This window comes from Peromyscus eremicus, chromosome 11 (assembly GCF_949786415.1).
Source record: "Peromyscus eremicus chromosome 11, PerEre_H2_v1, whole genome shotgun sequence".
Lineage (NCBI taxonomy): Eukaryota > Metazoa > Chordata > Mammalia > Rodentia > Cricetidae > Peromyscus > Peromyscus eremicus.
This window is the reverse complement of record NC_081427.1, coordinates 74,577,961-74,605,807: the sequence shown is the minus strand read 5'-3', so window position 1 is coordinate 74,605,807 and position 27,847 is coordinate 74,577,961. Positions and strand designations below refer to the sequence as shown.

The 27,847-nt window shown below is 39.5% G+C and overlaps 1 protein-coding gene across 1 annotated transcript in view; it reads right to left on the bottom strand.

The window, feature by feature from the left end:
* Arsk (arylsulfatase family member K) overlaps positions 1–27,847 on the bottom strand; it is a 47,111-nt gene that overhangs the window by 4,209 nt on the left and 15,055 nt on the right. Inside the window, exons 4-6 of the mRNA XM_059276586.1 lie at positions 14,689–14,971; positions 12,917–13,088; positions 7,900–8,124 (exon numbers count right to left, since the gene is read on the bottom strand). Coding sequence (XP_059132569.1) covers positions 7,900–8,124; positions 12,917–13,088; positions 14,689–14,971 — 680 coding nt within the window. The remainder of the gene's footprint in view (positions 1–7,899; positions 8,125–12,916; positions 13,089–14,688; positions 14,972–27,847) is intronic.

Genomic DNA, 27,847 nt, shown 5'->3' with positions numbered 1-27,847 from the left:
ACACAAAGAGGGGTTAGTAGTACCAAAAGATTACAGAAGTTAAACACTACCAGGTAATTTATTGTAGACAAAATTTTATTGTTGATGTGTCTTAAGAACTCAAAAGTGGTACATGGTACATCCTGTGCTCTGAAGTGACTTGATAATTATTTTTCACCTGTCAAATACTCAGAATAAGAACACATGAAATAAATCAATTTAAAAAAGGATGCATTTCAAACATGGATCTTAAAGAGAATGTTAGTAAAAAACCAAATTATGGGCTGGAGAGATGGCTCAGAGGTTAAGAGCACTGGCTGCTCTTCCAGAGGTCTTGAGTTCAATTCCCAGCAACCACATGGTGGCTCATAACCACCTGTAAATGAGATCTGGTGCCCTCTTCTGGCCTGCAGTCATACATGCTGTATACATAATAAATAAATAAATCTTAAAAAAAACCCAAAAAACACCAAATTGTATTAGCACAAAACGGACATATCAATCAATGGAATTGAATTGAAGACCCAGATGTAAATCCACATACCTATGGACACCTGATTTTTGATAAAGAAGTCAGAAATATATAATAGAAAAAAAGAAAGCATCTTCAACAAATGGTGCTGGTCTAACTGGATGTCAGAAGATTGCAAATAGATCCATATCTATCACCTTGTACAAAACTCAAGTTCAAGTAGATCAAAGACCTCGACATAAAACCAGATAAACTGAACCTCGTAAGAAGTGGGGAATAGCCTTGAATGCATTGGCATAGGAGACAGCCTCCTGAAGAACAGACCAATAGCACAGGCACTAAGATCAACAATTAACAAATGGACCTCGCCGGGCGTTGGTAGCACATGCCTTTAATCCCAGCACTTGGGAGGCTGAAGCAGGTGGATCTCTGTGAGTTTAAGGCCAGCCTGATCTACAAAGCAAGTTCCAGGATAGCTAGGACTGTTAACACAGAGAAACCTTGTCTCCAAAAATTGAAAACAACAACAACAACAACAAAAAAAAAAACAACCAAATGGGACCTTATGAAACTGAAAAACTTCTGTAAGGCAAGGGACACCATCAACAGTCAACAGGACAAAACAGCAGCCTGCAGAATGGGAAAAGATTTTCACCAACTGCAAATCTTACAGAGGACTGATCTCCAAAATATATAAAAAACTCAAGAAACTAGACATCAAAAAAACCAAGTAATCCAATTAAAAGTGAGGTATAGATATAAACAGAGAATTCTCAACAGAAGAATCTCAAATGGCTGAGAAAAACTCAGAGAAATGTTTAACATCCTTAGCCATGAGGGGAATGCAAATCAAAACAACTCTGAGATTCCATCTTACACCTGTGAGAATGGCTAAGATTAAAAACACAAGCAACAGTTCAGGTTGGAGATGATGTGGAGCAAGGGGAACATTCCTCTATTGCTGGTGGGAGTGTAAACTTGTTCAGCCACTTTAGAAATCAATATGGCAGTTTGTCAGAAAATTGGGAATTGATCCCCTCAAGACCCAGCTATACCACTCCTAGACATATACCCAAAGGATAACCATATTTGCTCAACTATGTTCATAGCAGCTTTATTTATAATAGCCAGAAACTGGAAACAACCTAGATGTCCCTCAACTGAAGAACAGATAAAGAAATGTGGAGTATAAACAATGGAGTATTACTCAGCTTAAAAAAACAATGACATGGCTGGGCGGTGGTGGTGCACACCTTTAATCCCAGCACTTGGGAGGCAGGGGCAGGCGGATCTCTGTGAGTTCAAGGCCAGCCTCGTATACAGAGCCAGGGCTGTTTCACAGAGAAATGCTGTCTCAAAATACAAAAACAAAAACAAAAACAGAAACAAACACACAAAAAAACCCAGTGATATCATTAAATTTGCAGGCAAATGGATGGAACTAGAAAAAATAATCCTGAGTGAGGTAACCCAGACCCAGGAAAACAAACATGGTATGTACTCACTCTTAAGTAGATATTAGCTATAAAGTAAAGGATAATCATGGAAGTCAACTGGCTGTTACGGCAACAGCCCATTTTATTAGCTCTTTCTCCAGGTCATTCTGCTCCTTGAGTAAGAAAGTGAAGTCATGCTTGGCAAATAGGCTGTCCTGGCAGTGCTTTAAGTAAACCACAAAACAAATCAATAAATCAGCATCTAATAACTGGTCTTTTCTACCTTATTCTACTTTAAGACAAAAAAAAGTCAGGAGGAAAGAAGCTGGGTGAGGGGGTCCATGCCTTGGCCATCATTAGTGAGCCACAAGGGGAGAATAGAGCCCTGAAGATGAATGGGAAGCAGCGAGCAACTGGCATACACTCATAATCAGCATCTTAATAACATCTAATTTAGAAATATAATTCAGAATTTTCTTGTTTAATATCCCTACAAATGTATAGAAAACCATGAATCTCTCTCTTCATGCTTATGAGTGGTTGGCAGTCGAATGAGGAATGGGTCTACTCACGTGCTCACTGTTTATCATTCAGCAAACAGCAAACCGGGCCCTGTTGCAGTTGTAGGAGGGTGGCAGTGGAAAGCTGATTTGCTCTTCAGAGCTGTCCTACAGCTGGGGAAAGGCTGGCGTGTCAGATGGCAACACAGGAGCAAGGAAGCGTAAAGCAGGTCTGTAGGCAGTGAGGGCAGGCATGTGCAGGGCCGGGTCTGTGCGCTTGTAGATCATGCAGTCAGAACAGCTCGCTGATAAGGTGAGAGGCCAGGTAATGAGTCTTATGTAGAGCTGCAGACAAGATCTCCTTGCTATCTCCTATGGAACACCATGTATAAAGTCCCCAAGTAAGGCACATGATTGGTTCCCAAGAGGGCTAGATGGAGCAAAGAAGGGCATGATTTTACAAGATGTTGGGGAGAGGGAAGAGGCCATGTTGATCTCCCGGGTCCAGTCAAAGTACTTGGACTTGTGTTTGGGTGACACAGGAAACTGAGTAAAATATTGATACAGACTAAGACTCACAGTGTATAGTAAATGGATAAACTGTCAGACAAAAGGAAGACAGCTGGGAAGCCATGGCAAGAGCCTAAGCAATAGATTACAGGGACTTAAGTTTCCAGTCTACTATTGCTATTTACTTTGTAAATTGAGGTTGAGAATAAAACCAATAGGCAGGCATTGTGGCACATGCATGCCTTTTATTCCCAGCACTCAGGAAGCAGAAGCAGGATCTAAAAAACAAAAATATAACAACAACAAGAATAATAACAACAAAAACAAAACAAAACAAACAAACAAAAAAAACCCAAGAATAAAACTGATGTTAGTTACCTATACTAACATTATTTCAGACAGGGTCTTATCCTTGGCTGGCCTAGCACTTGCTACTTAGACCAGGCTATCCACAAACTGACAGAGATCCACCTGACTCCACCATGCCCCCAGTAAGTACTTAAATATCCGTTGTTTTGTACCTCATAAAACTGCATTTTCCTTTCTTATTTAACAACAATTTCCTTTAAAACCCTTAAGCTTAAATTGCTTTCTTTTTGGGAATACTTTTTAGTATTTTGATAAGCCAGTGAAATGGTCTAGTAAGTAAAGGTACTGGCCTTGTAGTCCTGACAACCTGAGTCTGATTCCTGGGACTCACATGGTGGAAGGAGAGACTCAACTCCCAGAAGTTGTTTTCTGACCTCCACATGTACAATGTGGCACATGTGTGTCCATACACACCCACAGACAGGCACCCACGAAATAAATAAATATAATAAAAAAATTAAAGAAACTTCTTAACCTTAAAGTCCATATTTCATACCGACTTGTCTAGCAAATCTGTCATCCAATTCTATTTTAAGTCAAGTCTCACCTCTTTTGGCAGTATAAGCAAAGACTGAAATGGCAGAATTCTTGGGGTGGAGAGATAGCTCAGTGGTTAAGAGTACAGGGTGCTCTTCTAGAGGCCCTGGTTTGATTCCTAGTACCCACGTGGTAGCTCACAGCTGTCTTTAACTCTAGTTCCAGGGCATCTGACATCTCTTTGTGGCCTCTGAGGTGCTTGTGCACCACAAGCATGCATTGTAGAAAGTATTCTAGAGAGTAACTTACAAAGAATAATTAACTTTAATAGTATAAAGAATTCTCAGGCATAAAAGACAGCAGTGTTCTGTCAGTATGAGGTAATTATAAAATGATTACACACTATACAGACCAGCAAGGATGAACAAACTACAAATATTCTTTGCACTTTATCATAAAGTAGCTTTTTGGAAAAAGGCATTTTTTCAAAGTCTCATTAAAAAACTGTGAATGTAGTCTTTTAAGTAAAAGCAACCACAGCATCTTAAGTCTGAACAAACTATTGATAGGAAGGTAGGTGCAAGTAAATGAGTAAACCACACAGGCTTTTCCCGTTTGGTCTTCTACTGAAGTTTTTCTCACTCATCATGTTTTCTATGGTACCACTTAGGAGAAGAGGGAACCTGCATTAAAACTGAGTTTAGCCTCGTACTCTTCACACGCAATTAATTTATGAAACATGATGTCTTAAGGACTAGGGTCTTAAGACTAGATTATCATTTATAATTGAACCTCTTAATTAAAAGGAAGATCTCTGAAGATGTTTGGTCAAAATATGCATGTTTATTATTCTACAGTGAGACAGAACATGCTGCCTCACAGGTCCAATTTCAGAGCTAATCATTCCTAGAATTCCTTTAAATTCTTCCATCACTGAGAAATGACAGGTTTTAAAAATGAATTGAATACCCGGAACACGAACCTTCAGGATTAACTTAGCTTTGTTAGCTGTAATGGGCATTAAATAAAGCAAAAGAGAGCTTAGGGCTATTAATCTGGTATAATTGGTAATCATATGCCCCTATTCTAGAAAAAAATGTGCTGATTTGGATAGCAAATTAGATGGATACTGTCTCAAATAAAACCAAGCCTTGCTCATACAATGTTAGAACCACTTTCTTCTAAATAATATAAGTAGTCTATTTTCATCTCAGTACACTTTCAAACCTAATCTACGACTTAGGTTTTTAGGTCAGACATTTACCAGGTTTCTAACTCTTTAATAGTATCCAGAGATACACATCTGTGTACATCTACAGGCCACTTCCTGAAGGTAGGCAGGCTTCCAAGAAATGGGGTCACATTTGCCTTGAGAAAATTTGTGCCAGTTTTTATTCTAGCAGCAAATGGGAAGGCCTATTTCTAACAGAAGATTTTTCAATTCTTAGTCTTTGTAAACTCTGTATGTGAAAGAATATGTACATTCTTATTTAAATAGTTTTTTTTGTTTGTTTTTGAGACAGGGTCTCATTATGTACCTGACTGGCCAGCAAGTTGCTATGTAGACCAGGCTGGCCTCAAATCCATTTACTTATGCCTCTAAAAACAAACACACACACACATCTTGGCTGCTTGTACATCTTCTGTTGTGAAGTGGTTTAGTCTTTTGGCTCAGTTGTTAATAAGGCATCTCTCTATGTCTTCTTAACAGATTTGTAAGAGCTTTATGGATATTACGCTTTCATTATTCATAAAAATATGATTAACTTAAGTAGCTGTCACGGCATTGTTACAACACGGTTCCTATCTTACCACTGGCTGACTTCTGATGAACGGACACTTTAGTGTTTTACTGAAAGGCCCACGCACAGACACTTTCCTGCATTCTCTTCCTCTATCTAAGTATCATATATATCAGCAGCATTTGCTCTTCTGGCAATGAAAAGAATCTCTTATGTAACACACTGTAAACTGTGCTAACCTTGGCACTGTTAATTTAATTTTTACTTAAGAATTGGAGAGAAAATTATTTTTGGCTTTATTCCTTTTACTATTTCTGGACAGGCCTAACAAACACAGAATTCTGTTAACATATTTTTGCAGTGAAATCTAACTGAGGAGCAGTCTATAATCAAAAATTTCATGGATGATCAAAATAAAGATCTATGTCAACCTTTAGCTCTAGAATAAAGGACAAATTACAGAGAAAAACCTACAACTGCAAAGAACTTTAATCATTTCAGAACAAGGACGGATTTAAAGATGTTTCTGGAAAATTCTTATTTTCAAGTACCATAAACCATGGAGTGATAGTCAGGTACCTTGCTTGGCGGAAAAATAAAAATACCCATATCTCAGCTAGTTTTAACAGATAAAAATATCATAAAATTCATGATGACAATATATTTGACATTTATTTAAGATATTTAAAGCTTTCTGAGGATACATTATGACATATGCAAATCTGGAAATTATCCTGAACTTTTATAATGTATAAAGTGGCAAGTAGGGATAACTATACTGTGTACGCTAGCTTTTTGCCACTGTGACAAATACTCCAGGAAAAACCTTAAGGAAGTGAAGATTTCTTTCAGCTATGGTTTCAGAGCCTGTGGCCGGTGTGTTCCTTTTCTGTGGTCTGTGGTAAGATGTAACATCATGGCAGCAAGAGCACACAGTGGAGCAGAGGGAAGAGGGGCTGGAAGGGGCTGGGCACAGAACAGTTTTCAAAGGAATCACACACACATAGAAGTAGAGAATCACATACATGTAGAAACAGAGAATCACATACATGTAGAAATAGAGAATCACATACTCAACAAAACAGAATGAAGATAAGAAGAGGAGGAGTAGGGGAATATGAGAAAGAAAATGCTCGACATAGAATACATACATTCAGGAAAGCTTTAAAAAACCATGAGAGAAAGTAACAGGGACCTGGGCATCAAGTGAGATGTGGTTGATCTGGCTACACGTGGTCGTTGCTCTGCAGGAAGGGGAAATCAAGCGATGAGTGAGCAACCAGAGACTGAAGCTCTAAGGGCTAGAAAGATGTCCAAGCACAAATAACAGGAATAACAAAGGAGAGAGCTCTGATTTAAATCACCTCTGAGGACACTGAGCAGAAGGAAGAAAATAAGAACTTGTATTGCTTTGATTTTTAAGGAATGTGTTTCATATTTTACCATTTCCAAAGTAGAGAAATGTTATCTTTAACCAACATGTATAAGTTAATGCTAGTTTTTGCAATTTGTGATGCCACAGAGTAGAATACTATAGTATTTAAACAGTGACTTTAAATTACTCTGCTAAATTAAAAACTTACAGTTTTACCTAATTTCCTCTGAGTTTGAAGATGTCCTTAGTCTATTATCTTCAATGCAGCTTGCTACTGCAGTCCAAATGTTACTACTATGGACCTTTGGCTATCCCTACAGACATTAAGAAGCAGGCAATAAAGTAAATAGTGTACAACTAGGAAAAGTGTTTGAGGGGAAATATGTTCACACGATTAGACAGAAAATGAGAATGGCCCACGTAGGCTCATATATTTGAATACTTGGCCCCCAGCTGGTGAAACTGTTTGGAAGGATTAGGAGGTGTGGCCTTGTTGGAGGATGTGTGTCCCTGGAGGAGGCTTTGCGGTTTCAGAAGACTCATGTGATTCCCAGTGCTCTTTCTCTGCCTCAAGGCTGTGGATCAAGATGTGAAGTCTAAGCTGCTCCAGCCACCATCATAGACTCTCACCCTCTGAAAACATGAGCCAACTAAATTCTTTCTTTTAATAGTATCCTTGGCCTTGGTGCTTTGTCTCAGCAATAGAAAAGCAACTTATACACCCTGTAAAAAGTGGATAGAAGATTCTATAGTGGAAATACTTTTATTTTAGGGAGGTGGTGGTAGGGAGTTGAATGTTGTATGTACATAAATAAAGTTATGCACCCAAAAATCTGATGTGTCTTATTTTGGAGTCATATCCTGATTTACTAACGTGAGTGAAGGTCATTGGAACCAGAGGAACATCATCCTTGCATTTCAGAGTACAAACTTGACTCGGAGTGAGAGTCACTCAAGCTAGTGGAATTCCGAGTACGTGGCTTGTTTTTTTTTTTTTTTTCTAGCATTACAAATAAATATTTCCATAAACAGTACTCACCAAGCATTGTAGGGTAGATATCCACAAGAGAAACAAAATTTGGCACTTGTAGGTTGACCTTGATTCCTGGTCCCATCATCAGCAGTGGAACATGGGCACTTCCTTCATACATACTCATTTTATAAAACTGGCGGTGTTCCATGGCCATCTCTCCATGGTCTGAAGTATATATAACAATTGTTTTCTGAAGAAGATCTAACTTGCGAAGTGCCAAAATAATTTCACCTACCATAAAAATCAAGATAGCTCTTTAGATTAGCTTTAGTTTATGTTTGACTCTGCCTTACTAAGTTTAATCAGCAGTACCCAGAGTGTGTTGCAATACTTCTTACCAGCCAAGCAAACCCACTATTCTCACGGGCTTTCTCCTTGTCTGACAGGCTGAAGAGAGGAAGGGAGGAAGGCGGTATCTACTGGATCACCTCTTCAGCTTCTGTCAGAGAACACCTGAGGCCAGAGGAGCTTTTCCCTCTCAGCACCTCAACTGGGGACAGACAGACAAGTCTGGTTGTCACTCTAGACATGACTAGATGTTAATGAAGACTGCCATCACTACTGACCCAAGCTTTCTGCACAATAAGAGGGGTTATGAGCAAACCAAACTTCCTTGCTATCTCTTCTCCTAGCCCCTCATGCAACGGCCATTTTATGCTCTTAAACCTGGCTTATGGTAACTAAGGATGTGTCATGAGCACACAGTTACTTGGGAGTAACTGAGCAGTGACATTCTGAGAAGCGTTGTCTCTGACTTGAAAGTTTCTCCCCATTGGAATTATGAAAATCATAATAAAGCATAGTGCAGAGAAAGGGGAAATTATCTTTATTTTGCTAGATCTAGAATTTGGGGTGCAAAGGTCTATATTAAATACACATATTTATAGGTCCAGTCAGAGTTGAGGTCCAATGCTCTACAGAATTAAGACCTCATGATCTTTCAACTAGACAAAAGGAATTGCTTACTACTTTTTCCCCTTCTCTACTCCTCTTTCTTCTCAGTAGTATTCCTTGCACACTCTGATGGATGCCTTGTTTCTAGAAGATCTGATAGCCTGGTCTTGCCATACCACTCTCCATACATACCCCCTCAACTATCCGATGAAGCTTTACCTTCCAGCAGCCCCAGACCACAAAGTGCACTCTGAAGAGTGTATCAATTCATGTTTCTTTTCCTCCATGTTGAATGTCTTTCTCCTCCCCTCCTCTCATGCTTTCACCCTTCTTCCATGACGCTTTCTCTGCTCTTCCACACACACTGACTCACTCTGTTCCCCAAGCTCCCTATGGTTTGTCCACGACTGTAGTAATACATTGTAAACCCCGATGTTTATCTCTATGTTTGTCTGTAAACATACATGAGCCATAGCACTGGGCAGAGGCCTGAGGGAGCTGTGGGAGTCCTTTCCTTCTCCTGTGTGCATGACGACAAGCACTTGACCTACTGCTCCCTCCTGCTGAGCGAACTGCGTTTGTTTGATGAACCTTTAGCTACCAGGTGCTGTGTTGGCATTATGTTGAATACCATCAAGAAATAACATCCTCAACTCTTCTTTATGAGCCCACATCTATGTCCTGGGGTGTAACCTCCCTTCTGTGTACTTCTTTAATGTTCACGCATGGAAGAGTGTGTATTATGTATGTAAAGTAAAATACATAAAGTATATTTTGAAATATATTATCCCTCTCCCTCTCTAAAAAAGAAATTACATGTTAATTTAAGACATTACAATTATTTGTATTTTCTGCCTCATCTGCCTAGGATGTCCCTGGTTTTGCTTTCTCCATGCTGGCTTTTTCTCAGATCTCAGCTGACACACTACCTCCTCAGGAGCGCCATCCCCAGATACTCTGTTAGTATCCTAGTCTCACTGTTCTGTTTCCTCTAGCTATCCACTGCTTACGTCACAACACTACATCTGTTCACATACTCAGTATCTATTCATTTTTTCTTTTCTGCTGAAGACACTTCAAAAATTGTCTGTCCCACCTGCTGCAGCACAGAGCACACAATGTTTCACATTAGAAGACATAATTGCAAACTTTTAAAGCAATTGGAGCATGCAGATGAGTAAGCATTTCCCAGTGTCAGGAAATACCAATGAAATACACTCAGTGGTCATATGTTATGTCTAAACTAACACAATCATAGTTATGCTAGAGAAACGCTTAAAATCTTACTGTCATGAGGGAGAACTTGGTGCCAGGTGTGGTGGTGTGTACTAATCCTAATACTTGAGAGACAGCAGAAGAAAAATCAGGGATTCAAGGCTAGCCTAAGTTACATAGTAGGTTCAAGGTTAGTCTCAAACACACACACACACACACACACACACACACACACACACACACGCACACACACACTGAGAACTTGCAAAGTCCTTGTTACTTTTTCATATATAAATAATGTGTCCACATGGCTTCCTTCTTTCTGCTGTATTCCATATACTCAGTGAATACTTCTAATAGCACTGGCTGTTTTTTTTTTTGTATATAGAAAGAGGTGCTGTCCACACTTGACCAGTGAAGTTATGTTCTGTCCCAAAATGCAGTAAGTGAATGACATGATGATGTGAAAATAACTTGTCATCAAAACAACTGCTGATTTTTAAAAACAAGATTTCTTAATGTAGGAAGTGGAAACAGCACTACCATGATTGGGGTAAATCTCTGACAGTCATGGAGGCAGGCTTGTCTGAGCTGACTTTGAGGCTGAATGTCAGGAAACCCAGTGATTACACTCATCAGAGGAAGTGGATCTGAGCTGTAGGTAAGCCTTCCTCTAAAGGGTCTAGGGAGAATGAATTTGTAGGTATTACAAGTGTGGAAACACCTATAAATGCTAACAAAGAAGTCCCTCTCTTAAAAAAATTAATTAGTAAATATACTACATAATATATATATATAATATATATATTATATATATAATATATAAATTTACTACATACTACATATGTAGTAAAACCAATAAAAATGATAGTAAATATTGGGTGTTAATTATTTATACTGAACATATTTTTCACACAGTGAATGTTTACCTGTAAACTAGTAAAGAGATTAGCTAAAAAATTAACAGATCTCATAAATTAGTGGGATCATGTTTAATCTGCTTCTATTATCCTCACAGGCCCGCCTGTCATTAAAAACTAATGACAACTCCCAGCTCTCCTAAAGAAGTGTCTTTTCCCCTCTCTCCTCCTCCTCCTCTCAGTCTCTGAGGTGCTCAGTTATAAACCCAAGCCACAGCGATCCTCTGGCAGGGCCAGGTCACCAGTCTTGAATTCTTACAGGGTCATAAAGGCAGGTGAGAATTTTCCTCAGGCAGTGGCCAGCAGGCTTTCTTTTACAACCCAAATGAGTACTAATGATCGGTTAGTCAAGAAGGGAATTTATGTGCTCAATCTACAATCTTAGAAAAGTGGTTAGGTAAGAAATTAGGAGAAATTACTATTAGTAAGGCTGTAAGGAAGGAGGGTCTCACCCTAAACTGCACAAGAAATGAAGCTATCCTCCTGACCTAGGAGACAGGTGTTGTTTTGTTTGGCCTTGGATGCTTGATAGGTATTTTAGGTAAGTACACTGTTAGGAGTTCTTGGAAGCAAGCACAGCATTACAAGAAAATCATTGTAGGGACCAGCTAATATATATATTTGCAAATCCAAGAGAAGATGCTTGATATATATATATATATATATATATATATATATATATATATATATCACACACATATATATATTATACATTATATATAAAAGCTAAAATATCATCAAGACTTCTTAAGCCATGGCTTGACCTTTGGAGAAGTCCTTGACTTTTCCAAGTAGTAGCTTTTGTGATAGTAGCTGAATTCCATTACATTTTCCTGCGTCTTGCAGCATATTATTTAACATTTTGCAGACAATAACTTCCTAATTGTGATTTATAAATTAGTGTTAATATAGTTCTTGTCCTTTTGACTGTGATTCTTAGCCTACAAGAGCTAAGCTGTCTCCAGCCTGAGTGTTGACATTTCTAGGACACTACGTACATGCTAACTGACATCTGTTGATCTTCCCGTGTGAGAGGAGTGCGGGAAATGGACATGGACCTCTGTTTACCACGAGCTGAGGCTAAGAAGCAGAACGTTGGAATAGGTTGAACTATGAGTCCTCTGCAAGTAAGTACTCTTAACCACTCTAGAAGACGTTTTCATTTCATTTTATTTTATTTTTCTCTCATATATTACTCCTGACTAGAGTTTCCCCTACCTTCTGTTTCTCCTCTTGAATACATATTACGATGTTTAAAATGATACTATGACGCAAACGTGAGTGCTATGCTGTTTTCACAACACCTTAACCTACCATCTGCCCCTCCCTAAGACTGATATTTCCAGCAATCATAAGATTCATATTGGAATTTTGTTATTTTAATGTATATATGAGTGATTTTATAGAAATAATTTAATCTACAACTTTTATCAGAAAGTGACTTTTTCTATCTTTACATAAAAATATTACTTGATAACTAATGATAAGCATATGTAAGAAATTTACATCTATTTGAAAAAAAGTAAAAGAGATTTTCTTCTCTTAATTCCTCTATGTCTCCCTCTATTTAACTTCTGATGACCATTCTCCTGAGACTCCAAAGGTGTGTGCAGAACACCAAACTGATTCCTCTACATCAGTATTTGGAATGTGAAACTTCTTCTCATCTCTTGGAAGCTAAGCTGCCTTACAGTTACATGCCTGTCGTGTTCAGCCAAGTGTTTTGTTTCAAGCAGAAAACAGCTTTCTATGACTTTTTATGTATGAAACAACCTGAGAACTTATGAATAATTAAAATAGAAAGGGCCCTTTATTTTGTTGTTAATGTATTTTTATGAGTCAAGATCCTCAACGTCCTGAGTCTGAAGGATCTAAGCAATTGCTTTAAGAAATATCTGAGGATGCTCCCGCAAGCCTCAACTAGCACAATCATAATTTGTTGGAAAAATATTATCCTTTTCTTCCTGTAATTGCTTATTAATTATACCACCTACCTAGCATGGCATCTGTCTCAGCACACATAGCATAATAAAATGCTCTAATGTTCTTAATTTCCATTTCGGTAAAGTTCCCTGTGCAGTTTTTTGTATAGGAAGAATAATAGTCCACAGGGTGCATTTCGGACAAAGCTGACCACTTTGGGATTTTGATGGCATCATAGGCTACCTGAAAAGGAAGAAGGAAAAGCTTTACATTAGCAAATTAATAGTATCCTTTTTTCCCACAAATATCTGTGGCAAACTTCACAACGTCTCATACATAGAGTAATTACAAAGAACATGCTAATTCTCCAAGCAGGAATGTGCCGAGTAAACCTTATTTACACTATGTGGAGCAGGAGCATTTAGCATTTTGATAAGCTTTCTTTGAAGGGTCATAAAGAGAACAGATTTGTCTCCCAGTGATAAATCCACGAGACACTTCACAAAAGTGAATAATGAAAGAAGACTCAGAAAGATGAACATTCAGTAAAGAAATGAAATGTGCTAAGACTGAAGTGAATTCAAGTCACACATATACGAAATAATAGAAGAAAAGGATGGTCTTGGGATGCTAATAGTGCTGCTTTCTCAAAGAATTCAGATTCATGGTCAGAGGAGCTTACGGGTTGTACACTATAACCAGGAAGACAAGTTTGAAGAAAAGGATTGAGATTTACATACAGAAACCTGTAAAAATATTCACATTGAAGGAACTCTCTATTGGAAGCCAAAAAGTAAAAATGTAGGAAGTTGATCCAAACAGAGAAAGAAGTATGACAATTTGCAAAGCCAAGAGAAGATGCTTGCTGTAGGTCAGCTGCACAGGAGAAGGCAGGCATGCTCACACTGCAGGTCAGGATCTGCACAGGGGAAGGCAGGCATGCTCACACTGCAGGTCAGAATCTGCACAGGGGAAGGCAGGCATGCTCACACTGCAGGTCAGGATCTGCACAGGGAGGGGAAGGCAGGCACAGCTCACACTGCAGGTCAGGATCTGCACAGGGGAAGGCAGGCATGCTCACACTGCAGGTCAGGATCTGCACAGGGGAAGGCAGGCACAGCTCACACTGTAGGTCAGGATCTGCACAGGGAGGGGAAGGCAGGCATGCTCACACTGCAGGTCAGGATCTGCACAGGGGAAGGCAGGCATGCTCACACTGCAGGTCAGGATCTGCACAGGGAGGGGAAGGCAGGCATGCTCACACTGCAGGTCAGGATCTGCACAGAGGAAGGCAGGCACAGCTCACACTGCAGGTCAGGATCTGCACAGGGGAAGGCAGGCACAGCTCACACTGTACCTCATATACTTTTTACAACACTAATCCCAAACATTTCTGTGTTTTCAGCACAGTGTACTAAATAATACATTTTCCTATATCTACTGACAAACCAAAGCAAAATTTTAAATATTTTGGCAGATGGTTTTAAAATTTTTAGAAAAAAATAGTAATTTCTTCCTTTGACAATTAAGATTGTTTTTTCAGTTTCATTCTGTATGGTTATTTTTACCATTCTGAACTGGGGATGTGAGGCCTGCCCACACTGCAAAGATAATGTCTTTCTGTTCCTTTTTATAGACATATCATATGTAAATCTATACAGTTAACAAGTTCTAATATTTTATTTCCAAAGTATCATACTTTTAACAAACTCATTATGGTTTCAGTTTAAAAGTATAAGTTCCCAATTTTTCTATAAAAATAATAAAAGTAAAACTGAGCTAACACTAGGTGGCTTTGCATGTGACATCAATGTCTACCTTTGAGCACACATAGAATACTTACCTTTTCAAGCCAGTAAAGAGATGTGTGAAATGTAGAAGAGCCAAAGTTTTCTCCTGAAGAAGGTGAAGGGTAAGGGTGTGGTAAATTCAATCCCAAGTAAAGGACAAATGGTTTGGTGTAGTTAATGGCTTCCTGTCTTAGCCAGTCGATCGCTTTGTCTGTATTCTGCCAGTCCCTTTCCATCACTCTCCTTCTATTCTTATCAGAGATAAGATTAACCACAGGCCTGCCTTCTTGTCTGAGCAAGAATGCAACATCCCTTGTCCAGGCTTCCACGCGATTACTGAGGGTGTAAGAACAGAAGCGTATCAGAAAACACGCACGTAGTCTTAGAAACTGGCTAAACAAATGCTGAAAAGCACCAAGGGGTTAAACAGTTTTAAGATTTACTAATGTAAATGTTTACATAACTGTATCACATTACATCTCAGTTAAAAAGTTGTTGAGTATTACAGATTTTAAAACTATGGAAAAGAGAGAATCCTATCCCTAGGACCCAGGCCCTGGGACACAGCCAGTCCCCAGGAACCCCTACCTAACTCTAACCTAGTTGCTGGCAGGGAAAACTCCTGCAGGAAGGACGTCCCACTCAAACCCCTCATCGGACCCTGCAATCTACACGCTCTGCCCCAATACCCATCTGCCTGTGACCCCAGTAACTTCCTGAGGCATAGAAACCAAAACGCCAGCTCTCATTGGACAAAGAGCTCTCATTGGACCAAGAGTAACTTCCTGAGACAGAGAATCTGCCAGCCCTCATTAGACCAAGAGAGGCTTACTGAGACACAGAATCTGTCAGCTCTGACTGGACCAAGAGCCCTGATAAGACCAAGAGCGGCTCCGTGAGTCACAGAATCAACTAACTTGGGTTGAGCCAAGAGCAGCTCCCTGAGATACAGAATCCGCCAGCTCCAATTAGACCAAGAGCTAAGATTGGACCCAGAGGGGCCCCCTGAGACAGACACAACAAGCACAGTGGACCAATAGCAACTCACTCAGACACAGGCTCCTCTTGTACCTATTAGAGGAAGAGATTGGGCAGACGTCAATGCAAAAATACATATGAGAACATAAAGAGCAATATGGCATCACCAGAACCTGGCCCTCCTCCAACAGCAAGACCTGAACATCACAATGTAGAAGAAACAGAAGAAAGCGAGCATAAAAATAGCTTCAGGAAGATGCTAGAGGACTTTCAAGAAAAAATGAAAAATTCCCTTAAAGTAATTGAGGAAAAGACAAACAAAAATTTGGAAGAAATCAATAAAAAAATTGAGGAAAAGACAAAAAATTGGAAGAAATCAATAAACCCCTTAAAGAAAGCCAAGAAAATCATGAAAAAGCAATTAAACATGTAAGGGAAACAGTTCAAGACCTGAAAAGGGAAATAGAAACAATGAAGAAGACACAGAGGAAATGAAGGAAATAGAAAATCTGAGTAAACGAACAGGAAACACAGATGCAAGCATAACCAACAGAATACAAGAGATGGAAGAGAGAATCTCTGGTGTAGAGGATACAATAGAGGAAATAGATTCGTCAGTCAAAGAAAATACCAAAGCCCCAAAAGTCATAACACAAAATGTCCAGGAAATCTAGGACACCATGAAAAGGCCAAACCTAAGAATAATAGATAGAAGAAGGAGAAGAATACCAACTCAAAGGCACAGAAAATATATTCAACAAGATCATAGAAGAAAGCTTTCCCAACTTAAAGAAGGAAATACCTATGAAGATACAAGAAGCCTATAGAACTCCAAACAGACTAGACTCCCCAAAAAAGTCCCCTTGCCACATAATAATTAAACAATTCAACATACAGAATAAAGAAAGAATATTAAGAGCAGCAATGGAAAAAGGCCAAGTGACTTATAAAGGCAGACCCATCAGAATAACAACCGACTTCTCAATGGAGACTTTGAAAGCCAGAAGGACCTGGACAGATGTAATGCAGACACTAAGAGACCATGGATGCCAGCCTAGACTACTATACCCAGCAAAATTTTCAATCACCATAGATGGAGTGAACAAGATATTCCAAGACAAAACCAGATTTAAACAATACCTACCCCAAAATCGAGCCCTACAGAAAGCACTAGAAGGAAAATTCCAACCTAAGGAAGTCAGATACAACCACAAAAACACAGGCAATAGATAACCCCACAGCAGTAAATCCCAAAAAAGAGAAATACACATACACTACCACCAAAAGATAACAGGAATTAACAATCACTGGTCATTAATATCCCTTAATACCAATGGACTTAATTCACCTATAAAAAGACACAGGCTAACAGAATGGATATAAAAGCAGGACCCATCTTTCTGCTGCATACAAGAAACACACCTCAACTTCAAAGATAGACACTACCTCAGAATAAAAGGCTGAGAAAAGTAATTCCAATCAAATGGTCTTAAGAAACAAGCATTTGTAGCTATCCTAATATCCAGCAAAATAGACTTCAAACTAAAATCAATCAAAAGAGATCAAGAAGGACATTACATACTCATCACAGGAAAGATCCACCAAGATGAAGTTTCAATTCTGAACATTTATGCCCTAAACACAGGGGCACCCACATATGTAAGAGAAATATTACTAAAGCTTAAATCACACATAAACCCCATACATTAATAGTGGGAGACTTCAACACCCCACTCTCACCATTGGATAGATCTGCCAAATCCAAACTTAACAAAGAAATAAGGGGCTTAACTGATGTTGTGACTCAAATGGACTTAATCGATGTCTACAGAACATTCCACCCTAACAAAAGAGAATATACCTTCTTCTCAGCACCCCATGGAACCTTCTCTAAAATCGACTACATACTCGGTCATAAAGCAAATCTCAACAGATACAAAAAAATTGGAATAACCTCCTGTGTTCTATCAGACCGCCATGGTTTAAAGTTAGATTTCAACAACAACAAAAATTACAGAAAGCCTACAATCTCATTTCCATGAGAATCACTGAATAATGCTCAACTAAATCATCAATGGGTCAAGGAAGAAATAAAGAAATTAAAGACTTCCTAGAGATCAATGAAAATGAATGTACTACATACCCAAACTTATGGGACACTATGAAAGCAGTGCTAAGAGGAAAATTCATAGCACTAAATACCTACATAAAGAAGTTGGAGAAATCTCACACGAGTAACTTAACAGCACACCTGAAAGCTCTAGAACAAAAAAGAAACAAACCCACCCAGGAGAAATAGATGCCAGGAAATAATCAAATTGAGAACAGCAATCGATAAAATAGAAACAAAGAGAACAATACAAAGAATCAATGAAACAAAGAGTTGGTTCTTTGAGAAAATCAACAAGATAGACAAGCCCTTATCCAGACTAACCAAAAGGCAGAGAGAGAGCATCCAAATTAGCAAAATCAGAAATGAAAAGGGGGACATAACAACAGACAATGAGGAAATCCAGAGAATCATCAGGTCATACTCAAAAACCTGTACTCCCCAAAATTGGAAAAATCTAAAAGAAATGGACAATTTTCTAGATAGGTACCACATACCTAAGTTAAATCAAGACCAGATAAACTATTTAAATAACCCCTAAGGAAATAGAAACAGTCATTAAAAGTCTCCCAACCCAAAAAAAAAGCCAGACGCTTTCAACGCAGAATTCTACCAGATCTTCAAAAAAGAGTTAATACCAATACTCTTTAACTTATTCCACACAATAGAAACAGAAAGAATGTTACCAAACTCCTTTTATGAGGTTATGGTTACTCTGATTCCCAAGCCAAACAAAGATGCAACAAAGAAAGAGAATTACAGACCAAACTCCCTCATGAACATTGATGCAAAAATACTCAATAAAATATTGGCAAACAGACTCCAAGAACACATCAAAACAATTACCCACCATGATCAAGTAGGCTTCATCCCAGAGATGTAAGATTGGTTCAACATACGAAAGTCTGTCAATGTAATACACCATATAAACAAACTGAAAGAAAAAAAAAAAAACCACATGATCATCTCATTAGATGCTGAAAAGGCCTTTGACAAAACCCAACACCCCTTCATGATAAAGGTCTTAAAGAGATCAGGAATACAGGGAACATATCTAAACATGATAAAGGCAATTTATATCAAGCCAACAGCCAACATCAAATTAAATGGAGAGAAACTCAAAGTGATTCCACTAAAATCAGGAACAAGACAAGGCTATCTGTTCTCCCCATATTTATTCAATATAGTACTTGAAGATCTAGCTAGAGCAATAAGACAACGTAAAGAGATCAAGGGGATACAAATGGGAAAGGAAGAAGTCAAAGTTTCATATTTGCAGATGATATGATAGTATACATAAGTGACCCCAAAAATTCAACCAAGGAACTCCTACAGCTGATAAACACCTTCAGTAATGTGGCAGGATACAAGATTAACTCAAAAAAAATCAGTAGCCCTCCTATATACAAATGACAAACAGGCTGAGAAAGAAATCAGAGAAACATTACCCTTTACAATAGCCACTAATAATATAAAATACCTGGGGTAACTCTAAGCAAGTGAAGGACCTGTATGACAAGAACTTTAAGTCTCTGAGGAAAGAAATTGAAGAAGATATCAGAAAATGGAAAGATCTTCCATGCCCATGGAAAGGTAGGATTAATTCAGTAAAAATGGCAATCTTACCAAAAGCAACCTACAGATTCAATGCAATCCCCATCAAAATCCCAACACAATTCTTCACAGACGTAGAAAGATTAATACTCAACTTCATATGGAAAAAAAAAAATCTGAGATAGCTAAAAGAATACTGTACAATAAAGCAACCTTTGGAGGCATCACAATCCCTGACTTAAGCTCTACTATAGAGCTACAGTAATAAAAACAGCTTGGTACTCACAAAAAAACCGACATGTGGACCAATGGAACCGAATTGAAGACCCTGACATTACTCTGCACATGTATGAACACCTAATTTTTGACAAAGAAGCCCAAACTGTACAATGGAAAAAAGAAAGCATCTTCAACAAATGGTGCTGGCATAACTATATGTCAACATGTAGAAGATTAAAAATAGATCCATATCTGTCGCCATGCACAAAACTTAAGTCCAAGTGGATCAAAGACCTCAACATAAATCCAGTTACTCTGAACCTGATAGAAGAGAAAGTAGGAAGTATTCTTGAACACACTGGAACCGGAGATCACTTCCTAAATATAATACCAGTAGCATAGGCACTGAGAACAACAATTAATAAATGGGATCTCTTGAAACTGAGAAGCTTTTGTAGGGCAAAGAACACGGTCAACAAGACAAAATGACAGGCTACAGAATGGGAAAAGATCTTCACCAACTCCACATCTGACAGAAGGCTGATATCCAGAATATATAAAGAACTCAAGAAACTAGACATCAAAATACCCAACAGTCCAATTAAAAAATGGGCTAAACAGAGAATTCTCAACAGAAGAAGCTCAAATTGCTGAAAGACATTTAAGGAATTGCTCAACATCCTTAGGCATCAGGGAAATGCAAACCAAAATGACTCTGAGAAACCATATTATACCTGTCAGAATGGCTAAGATCAAAAACACTGAAGACAGCTTATGCTGGAGAGGATGTGGAGCAAGGAGAACACTCCTACACTGTTGGTGTGAAGGCAAAGTTGTAAAGCCACTTTGGAAATCATTATGGCAGTTTCTCAGAAAATTGGGAATCAATCTCAAGACCCAGCTATACCACTCTTGGGCATATACCCGAGGAATGCTCAATCATACTACAAGGACACATGTTCAACTATGTGCATAGCAGCATTATTTGTAACAGCCAGAAGCTGGAGACAACCTAGACACCCCTCAACGGAAGAATGGATAAAGAAAATGTGGTACATATACACAATGGAGTACTACTTAGCAGAGAAAAACAATGACATCATGAGGTTTGCAGGCAAATGGACAGAACTAGAAAATATCCTGAGTGATGTAACCCAGACTCAGAAAGACAAACATGGTATGTACTCACTCATAAGTGGTTACTAGATGTGGAGCAAAGGATGGCCAGACTGCAGCCCACAGCTTCAGGGAGGCTACTGGTAAAGAGGACCCTAGGAAAGACACAGGGATCACCCAGTGATGGAGAAATGGATGAGATCTACAGGAACGAACTGGGAGGTGAGGGGGCATAATGGAGGGCGAGGGTCGGGGGAAAGGAAGCTTAGGGCAGTGGGAGGTTTGAGCTGGATCAGGAACAGAGTGGGAGAGCAAGGAAAGAGATATCATGATAAATGAAGACACCACGGGAATAGGAAGAAACAGAGTGCTAGGGAGGTCCCCAGGAATCCACAAAGATGACTCCACCATAGACTACTGGCAATGGTCGAGAGGGTGCCTGAGTTGACCTACTCTGGTAATCGGATGGCTAAATACCCTAACTGTCATCATAGAACCCTCATCCAGTGACTGATGGAGGCAGATGCAGAGATCCACTGCTGGGTCCCAGGCAGAGCTCCGGGAGTCCAATCGATGAGAGAGAGGAGGGATTCTATGAGCAAGAGATATAGCTTGAGTTTTCCTTCCTGGCCCACAGTCAGGACAAATCTCTGTCACCTGCCAGTCCCACAGCCTCTCAAACCCGACCAAGTAAACACAGAGACTTATATTGGTTACAAACTGTATGGCCGTGGCAGGCTTCTTGCTAACTGTTCTTGCAGCTTAAATTAATCCATTTCCATTCATCTATACCTTGCCACATGGCTCGTGGCTTACTGGTATCTTCACATGCTGCTTGTCATCATGGCGGCTAGCAGTGTCTCTCTGACTCAGCCTTCCACTTCCCAGCTTTATTCTCCTCCTTGTCCCGCCTATACTTTCTGCCTAGCCAATGGCCAATCAGTGTTTTATTTATTGACTAATTAGCAACACATTTGCCATACAGAACATCCCCCAGCAGACCATGATTGGAAAAAGTGCGGAGACAGCTAGCCAAACTGATGGAAACACATGAACTGTGGACCAATAGCTGAGGAGCCCTCAGGGTACTGGACTGGGTGGGACAGTTGTTTAGCTAGAACTGTTTTGGGGGGGCCCAGGCAGTGGCACTGGCACCTGTCCCTAGTGCATGAGCTGGCTTTTTGGAGCCTAGTGCCTATAGTGGGACACTTTGTGCAGCCTTTGTGCAGGGAGGAGGGGCTTGGACCTGCCTCAACTGAGTGTGCCAGGCTCTGCTGACTCCCCATGGGAGACCTTGCCTTGGAGGAGGTGGGAATGGGGAGTGGGTTGGGAGAGACTACTGGGGGGTGGGAGGTGGGAGGCCAGGGGAATCTGGGGTTGATATGTAGGATGAGTAGAAGATCTCTTAATAAATAAAAAAGGAAAAAAAAACTATGGAAAACAATTGAATATTCATTTGTGTTAAGACTGTGATAGATTGCTTAGACTAGTTAATTTTTCTTAGAGAAAGATATTTAGTTGTGCTGGCTGGTCTTAGGTCAGCTTGACACAAGCTAGAGTCATCTGAAAGAAGAGAATCTCAATTAAGAAAGGGCTTCCATAAGATCAAGCTGTAGGGCATTTTTTTAATTAGTGATTGATGGGGGAGAGCCAAACCATTGTGGGTGGTGCCAGCCCTGGGCTGGTGGTTCTGGGTTATAGAACAAAGCAGGCTGAGCACTCCTTCATGGTCTCTGCATCAGCTCCTGCCTCCAGGTTCCTGCCTTGCTTGAGTTCCTGTCCTGACTTCCTTCAATGATGAACTGTGATGTGGGAGCATAAGCTGAAGAAATCCTTTCCTTTCCAAGTTACTTTGGTCATGGTGTATCACCACATCAATAGTAACCCTAACTAAGACATTAGTTAAAGTATTTCATATTCCTAGCATTTTTCTTTTCCATTGAATTACCTAGCATTTTAGTATCTTTTTCTCAGAAAAAGAATATTTCTAACCAGTTACTGTAATTTCTTTGCATCACGAAAGCATTTGTATTTAAAAAACCCTATCTCCCATTGGTACTTCTTGTATTTCTAAATTCTATGTTTTAATATGTTCCTTGTTCTAGTTTCTCTCACTAAAAAACATTTTAGCCATGGTCTGAACTGCCACAATATTGATGCAACTTTCTTATTTGTTATAATGTAGTTACGTTTTTGTCTTTGTTTGCAGACTTAAATATCACTGATTTAATCAACTCAAGTTTTGGAAGTCTTTTGTCTGTGTCACATGCTATTTGATGTTTCCAAGAAATTTCCAGGTTTATGAAGCTGTTGTTGCTTACGGAGCATACTCAACATTGCCAAGAAACTTGTTGTATAGTCTCTATTAATATAAGTGCCTTTGAAGTGTTCTATCAGATTAGAAATATTTTTTAAGAATCTAGATAACAACCCCAACAAAATCATATTTTATGCTAAAACATAATACTCAGAAGAAATTTCAGACCAGAAAATGACTAATGGCCCATGGGTAATGAGGCGCACATCTTTAATTCCAGCACTCGGGAGGCAGAGGCAGGCGGATCTCTGAGTTTGAGGACAGCCTGATTTACAAAGTTAAGTTCCAGGATATCAAAGAGTAGAATTTTAACAAAATTATACATAACAATTAATTCTAACAGATATGAGAATCCAAAATAGGATCTTCTGGGTAAAATTCACATACTTATAAAGCACATGACATTAGCTTCTCAGTCTTTTGTTTGCATCATTGCTAAACAATGTCACCATGTTGGAGGAAAAGTTTTAGGGGTCATAACATTGCTGGGGCTCACAAAGGATATGAAGAACCAGAGTACTTCCTTGTTACCTTAGCAGTGTTCTGTGGGAAATATTACTAAGAAATTACTAAGAAGTAAACTTGTAACACAACGTAACTACCTGCTGGTCTTTGGAATGACTCAGTGTAGACAAGGGTTCTGTTCATGCCAGTCCCACTTAACCCTATGATTAGTCAGGAATGGATCCAGACCAAGGGAGGATCACTAACTAGACTTTCTGTCGATTAACTTTATTAACACCGACCTTTTTCTTTGGTCAAATTATAAAAACTGTTAAACCCAGCCGGCTGTATCTCAGAAACAGCAACAGGAATCTTACTAACATGGTCCTCTTATGGCACAACAGTTCAAATTAAGTTAATTTTGACCTAGCTTTATCATCACAGAAAGCTTTAAAACTTGACTTTATTTTCATCCCTTACTAAACTGTGATTTATTCCTTGCTAATACAGATGGGAAATAAAACTACCTAACACAATGCCAACTAATTACTGCATGAATTTGTCTATGAGCCACTGCTGTGTGGGTTTTCTGCTCCAGCTCTCCTGCTGTAACACTGGGTACAATTCACAGGTAGCAAGGATTAATTTATATAGTAACAAGTACATCTGAAGAAAAATCACACATTAAAATTGATTATGAGAAATGAGTTTTCTTTCAACAGTAACACAGGCAACCCTGCAGCTTCCTAAGTCTCCCACAGAGCCAATCAGCCTAGACTTCCAGTTCTGCTCTTCTCCCCCTCCACACTGTTTTTGTTGGAACTGTAGAAGCAATAATTCTTTTGTATAGAAAAATGGTAGTTCTAAAAATTCCCTTGCAAATTTCTGAACCAATCTTATGAATCCTATATTAAAAAAAGGAATCCACCATTCTCTACTGAATGCTCTTTTCTCATTATGACTAAACTTCAAATTTGTTCTTACTTTCATATTTTTATATTAGAGACTAAATCTCTATGTTTTTAACCTGATCAGCAGTTATGAGAATTCTGGCATGAAGTGTGAGTCCGATTTAAGATCCTTTACAGAACTTTAATTGAGAAAGAAAAAACAACAACAACAACAACAACAACAACAAAATGCAGCTATGAGGTAGAGGGTCACAAAGGAAATGGAGCCTGAATCAAGTAGGTTCATGGTTGGAAGTGACGCAGTTAAACAAAAACCAAGGTCCAGCGTAGACCAGAAAACAAGTCATGACTCAGGTTGTTAAGACCAAAGTGCCATCAATGCTTGCTACTGAGGCCACTCAATCCGTACTGGCTTCAAAATTGTTCCCTCATTCTATGACTTGAGAGAGGTGTGTGACAGGCCTTGATCACAGACTGATAATCCAATCTCCCATCAACGCATGCAAGTCTTTATACTACAGTCATGTTCTCGTTACCCTGAACAACCCCCAACCTTGTGTAGGTGGGCTCAAAAGGATATTCTCCCAGCTTAAAGAAGTTCATGAGTGGTTTGCATAGAAAACACTTTCCTAGCATGCATGAGGATCCCTAATACTCACCAAAACCAAACCAAACCAAACCAAACCAAACCAAACCAAACCAAACCAAACCAAAGCCTAACCAAAGCCTAACTAAAACAAATCAAAGAACTTAATGAAAAATAATTGTCATATTCAGAACTATACTGAGTAAATATCTTATTCAATTCTCAGAAAGGTTTCTAAAAGGTACAAAATGCTGTGATGTTTGAAAGTAGTTAAGATTTAACTGCTAAGAATGCCTATGCTACTACATTTTCTAGTTTACCCACACACCTTTTAGATATTTCAACTTTACTCTGAAATTATAAAAAGTCTGAAAAATCTCATATTCTTTATATGCCTTAATTTTGAAATTTTAACATTTCTAACTTCATATCAGAAAGAGGTTCTAAGAGAAAGCCAGATTATTATTCATGGTAACTGCAGTGCAAGAAACAGAAAGATGCAGAGAATAAATTAGGGTGCCCTTTTAAGGGCAAGGGTAAATTCGATAAACCAAGAAATGACATTTGGGAGGTAAAAAGGTTGAGCAGATAAAGTGCTTGAAGACCCAGGTTCATTTTCCAGAACCTACAAGATGGAAGAAGAGAGCTGACTCTGGACAGTTGTCCTCTGACCTCAACATGCACTACGGCATGTGAGTATGTGAGCGTCTCCTTTTTAGTCCTCCCCACCACACACACACAGATTTTTTAAAAATAGAAATTAAGCAGACTCTCAAAAAAATTCACTAGAGTGCCAGGCATAGTGGTGCACGCCTTTAATCCAGCACTTGGGAGGCAGAGGTAGGGGAATTTCTGAGTTTGAGGTCAGCCTGGTCTACAGAGTGAGTTCCAGGACAGCCAGGGCTATAAAGAGAAACCTGTCTGAAAAAAACAAAGAAACAAAAAACCAAAAACAAAACAATAAAAAAAAAGAAAAACAAAACAAAACAAAACCTCAAACACCCTAAAGCACTCACCCACCAGTGAGAGGACAAAGCAAACTGTACAGGGGAAGACTGTTCAGTCACAGAAAAACAAGTTTTGTCATATGTGCTAACACAGCTGTGACTGGGCACTGGGTTAAGTGAGACTAGTCACGCACAGAAGACAAGTAGGGCACGGTCTCCTTTCCTGAAAAAGTAGATCTTCTGGAGGTTGAGACTAGACTTGTGGCTCTCATAGGCTGAGGAGAGTGTGGCATGGCAGAAATGGAGAAACACACACTGAGGGCTGGGGAACATTGACCATTATTATAACAATGTCCTAAACTCCAGTTGGAAGAAAGCTGTCCTGCTTTTCTATTACATGGTAGGGTAGGTAGGTATCTACCAAGCATTTCAAAATATTGAGAAGGACTCTGAAAGTTTTTGCCATGAGAAGTGATGTCTGAGGAGACAGTGATGGTCAATTCTGACGGTCAACTTGAGAGGATTTAGAAGCATCCAGGAGGCAAACCTCAGGGCACTTCTGACAGGAAATGTCCAGATAGGTTAACTGAGGGGTGAAGACTCTCCTAAATGTGGGCAGTGCCATTCCTGGGGCTGGGTCCTGTGAGGAACAGAAGGAACCGAGCTAAGCCCCAGCTTTCACCTCTTTCTCTGCTCTCTGACTCAAGATCCAGGGTTATGAGCACTTCAAGCTCTTCCCATCCTGACCTCCCTGATAGGGCTCATTGTCCCTTGAACTGTGAGCAGCAAGGAGATAAGTAACTGACATAGAGACAAACCATGACTTGTGCATTACACAGTGTGTACGTTTTCTAGAAACACTTCGTGTACTCCATAAGTAAGACTATTATCTTAGTTACTCTTCCATTGCTGTGATAAAACCATGACCAAGGTAACTTATAAAAGAAAGCATTTGGGGTTTATAGTTGGGGGAGGGGTATTACCATCATGGCAGGGATGGTAGCAGGCAGACAGGCATGGTGCTGGAGCAGTAGCTGAGAGGTTAGTTCTCAGTTCATAAGCAGGAGGCAGAGAGAGCTACCCGAGAATGGCATGGGCTTTTGAAACCTCCAAGTCCACCTTTAGTGACCCAGCTCCTTCAAGGCCACACTTCTTAATCTTTCCCAAACAGTTCTACCAAAAGGGACTAAGTTTTAAAACATGAGCCTATGGGGGCCATTCTCACTTAACTACCACATTCTATTATTCCCTGGCCCCATAGGCTTGCCGTCATACCATAATGCAAAATTCACTTAGTCTAACTTTAAAAAGTCCTCATAATCTACCATAATCACAACACTTCTTAAAAGGCCAAAACACAGTCTCTTCTGAGACTTATGACAACCTCTTAACTGTAACACCCTGTAAAAATCACAATCAACTTACACAATTTTAATATATAATGACACAGAATATACATTACCATTCCAAAAGAGAGGAATGGGGGCATATTGAGGAAACATTGGGCCCAAGCAAGACCCGAACCCACAGCGTACACTCTAAATCCTGTAGCTCCGAGTCTGAAGTCAAAGGGCTCGGATGGCCCCACACTTCCAGCTCTGCAGACTGCAGCACACTCCCTGTATGCAGCTTTCCCTAGTAGACACCCCATGACTCTGGTTTCTCCAACACCATCAAGGCTTCACTCTTATAGCTTCACCCAATGGCCCCGCAGGGCCTCCCCTGCCATACACCTGGCCTCAGCAGGTTTCCTTAATCTCTGAGGAAGATTCCACGGCCCTTTATTCCTGTATCCTTCAGGACTCTAATGCCAAAAGCATGTGTCCTGATGCCACCAAGTTGGTGTGCTTGCTTGGGATGGAACTTGGCTTCTCCCTGAATTATATTTGCATGTTTTCCTTGGTAGCTGCTTTTTAGGAGGCAATCTCTTCTTCCACAAATTGCAGGATTAGCTGGTGGTGCCTTGTTATTTCATTTCAGGCATCTCCATTCTCTCTCAGCATCTGCTCTGGCTCTAACATTAAATCTGC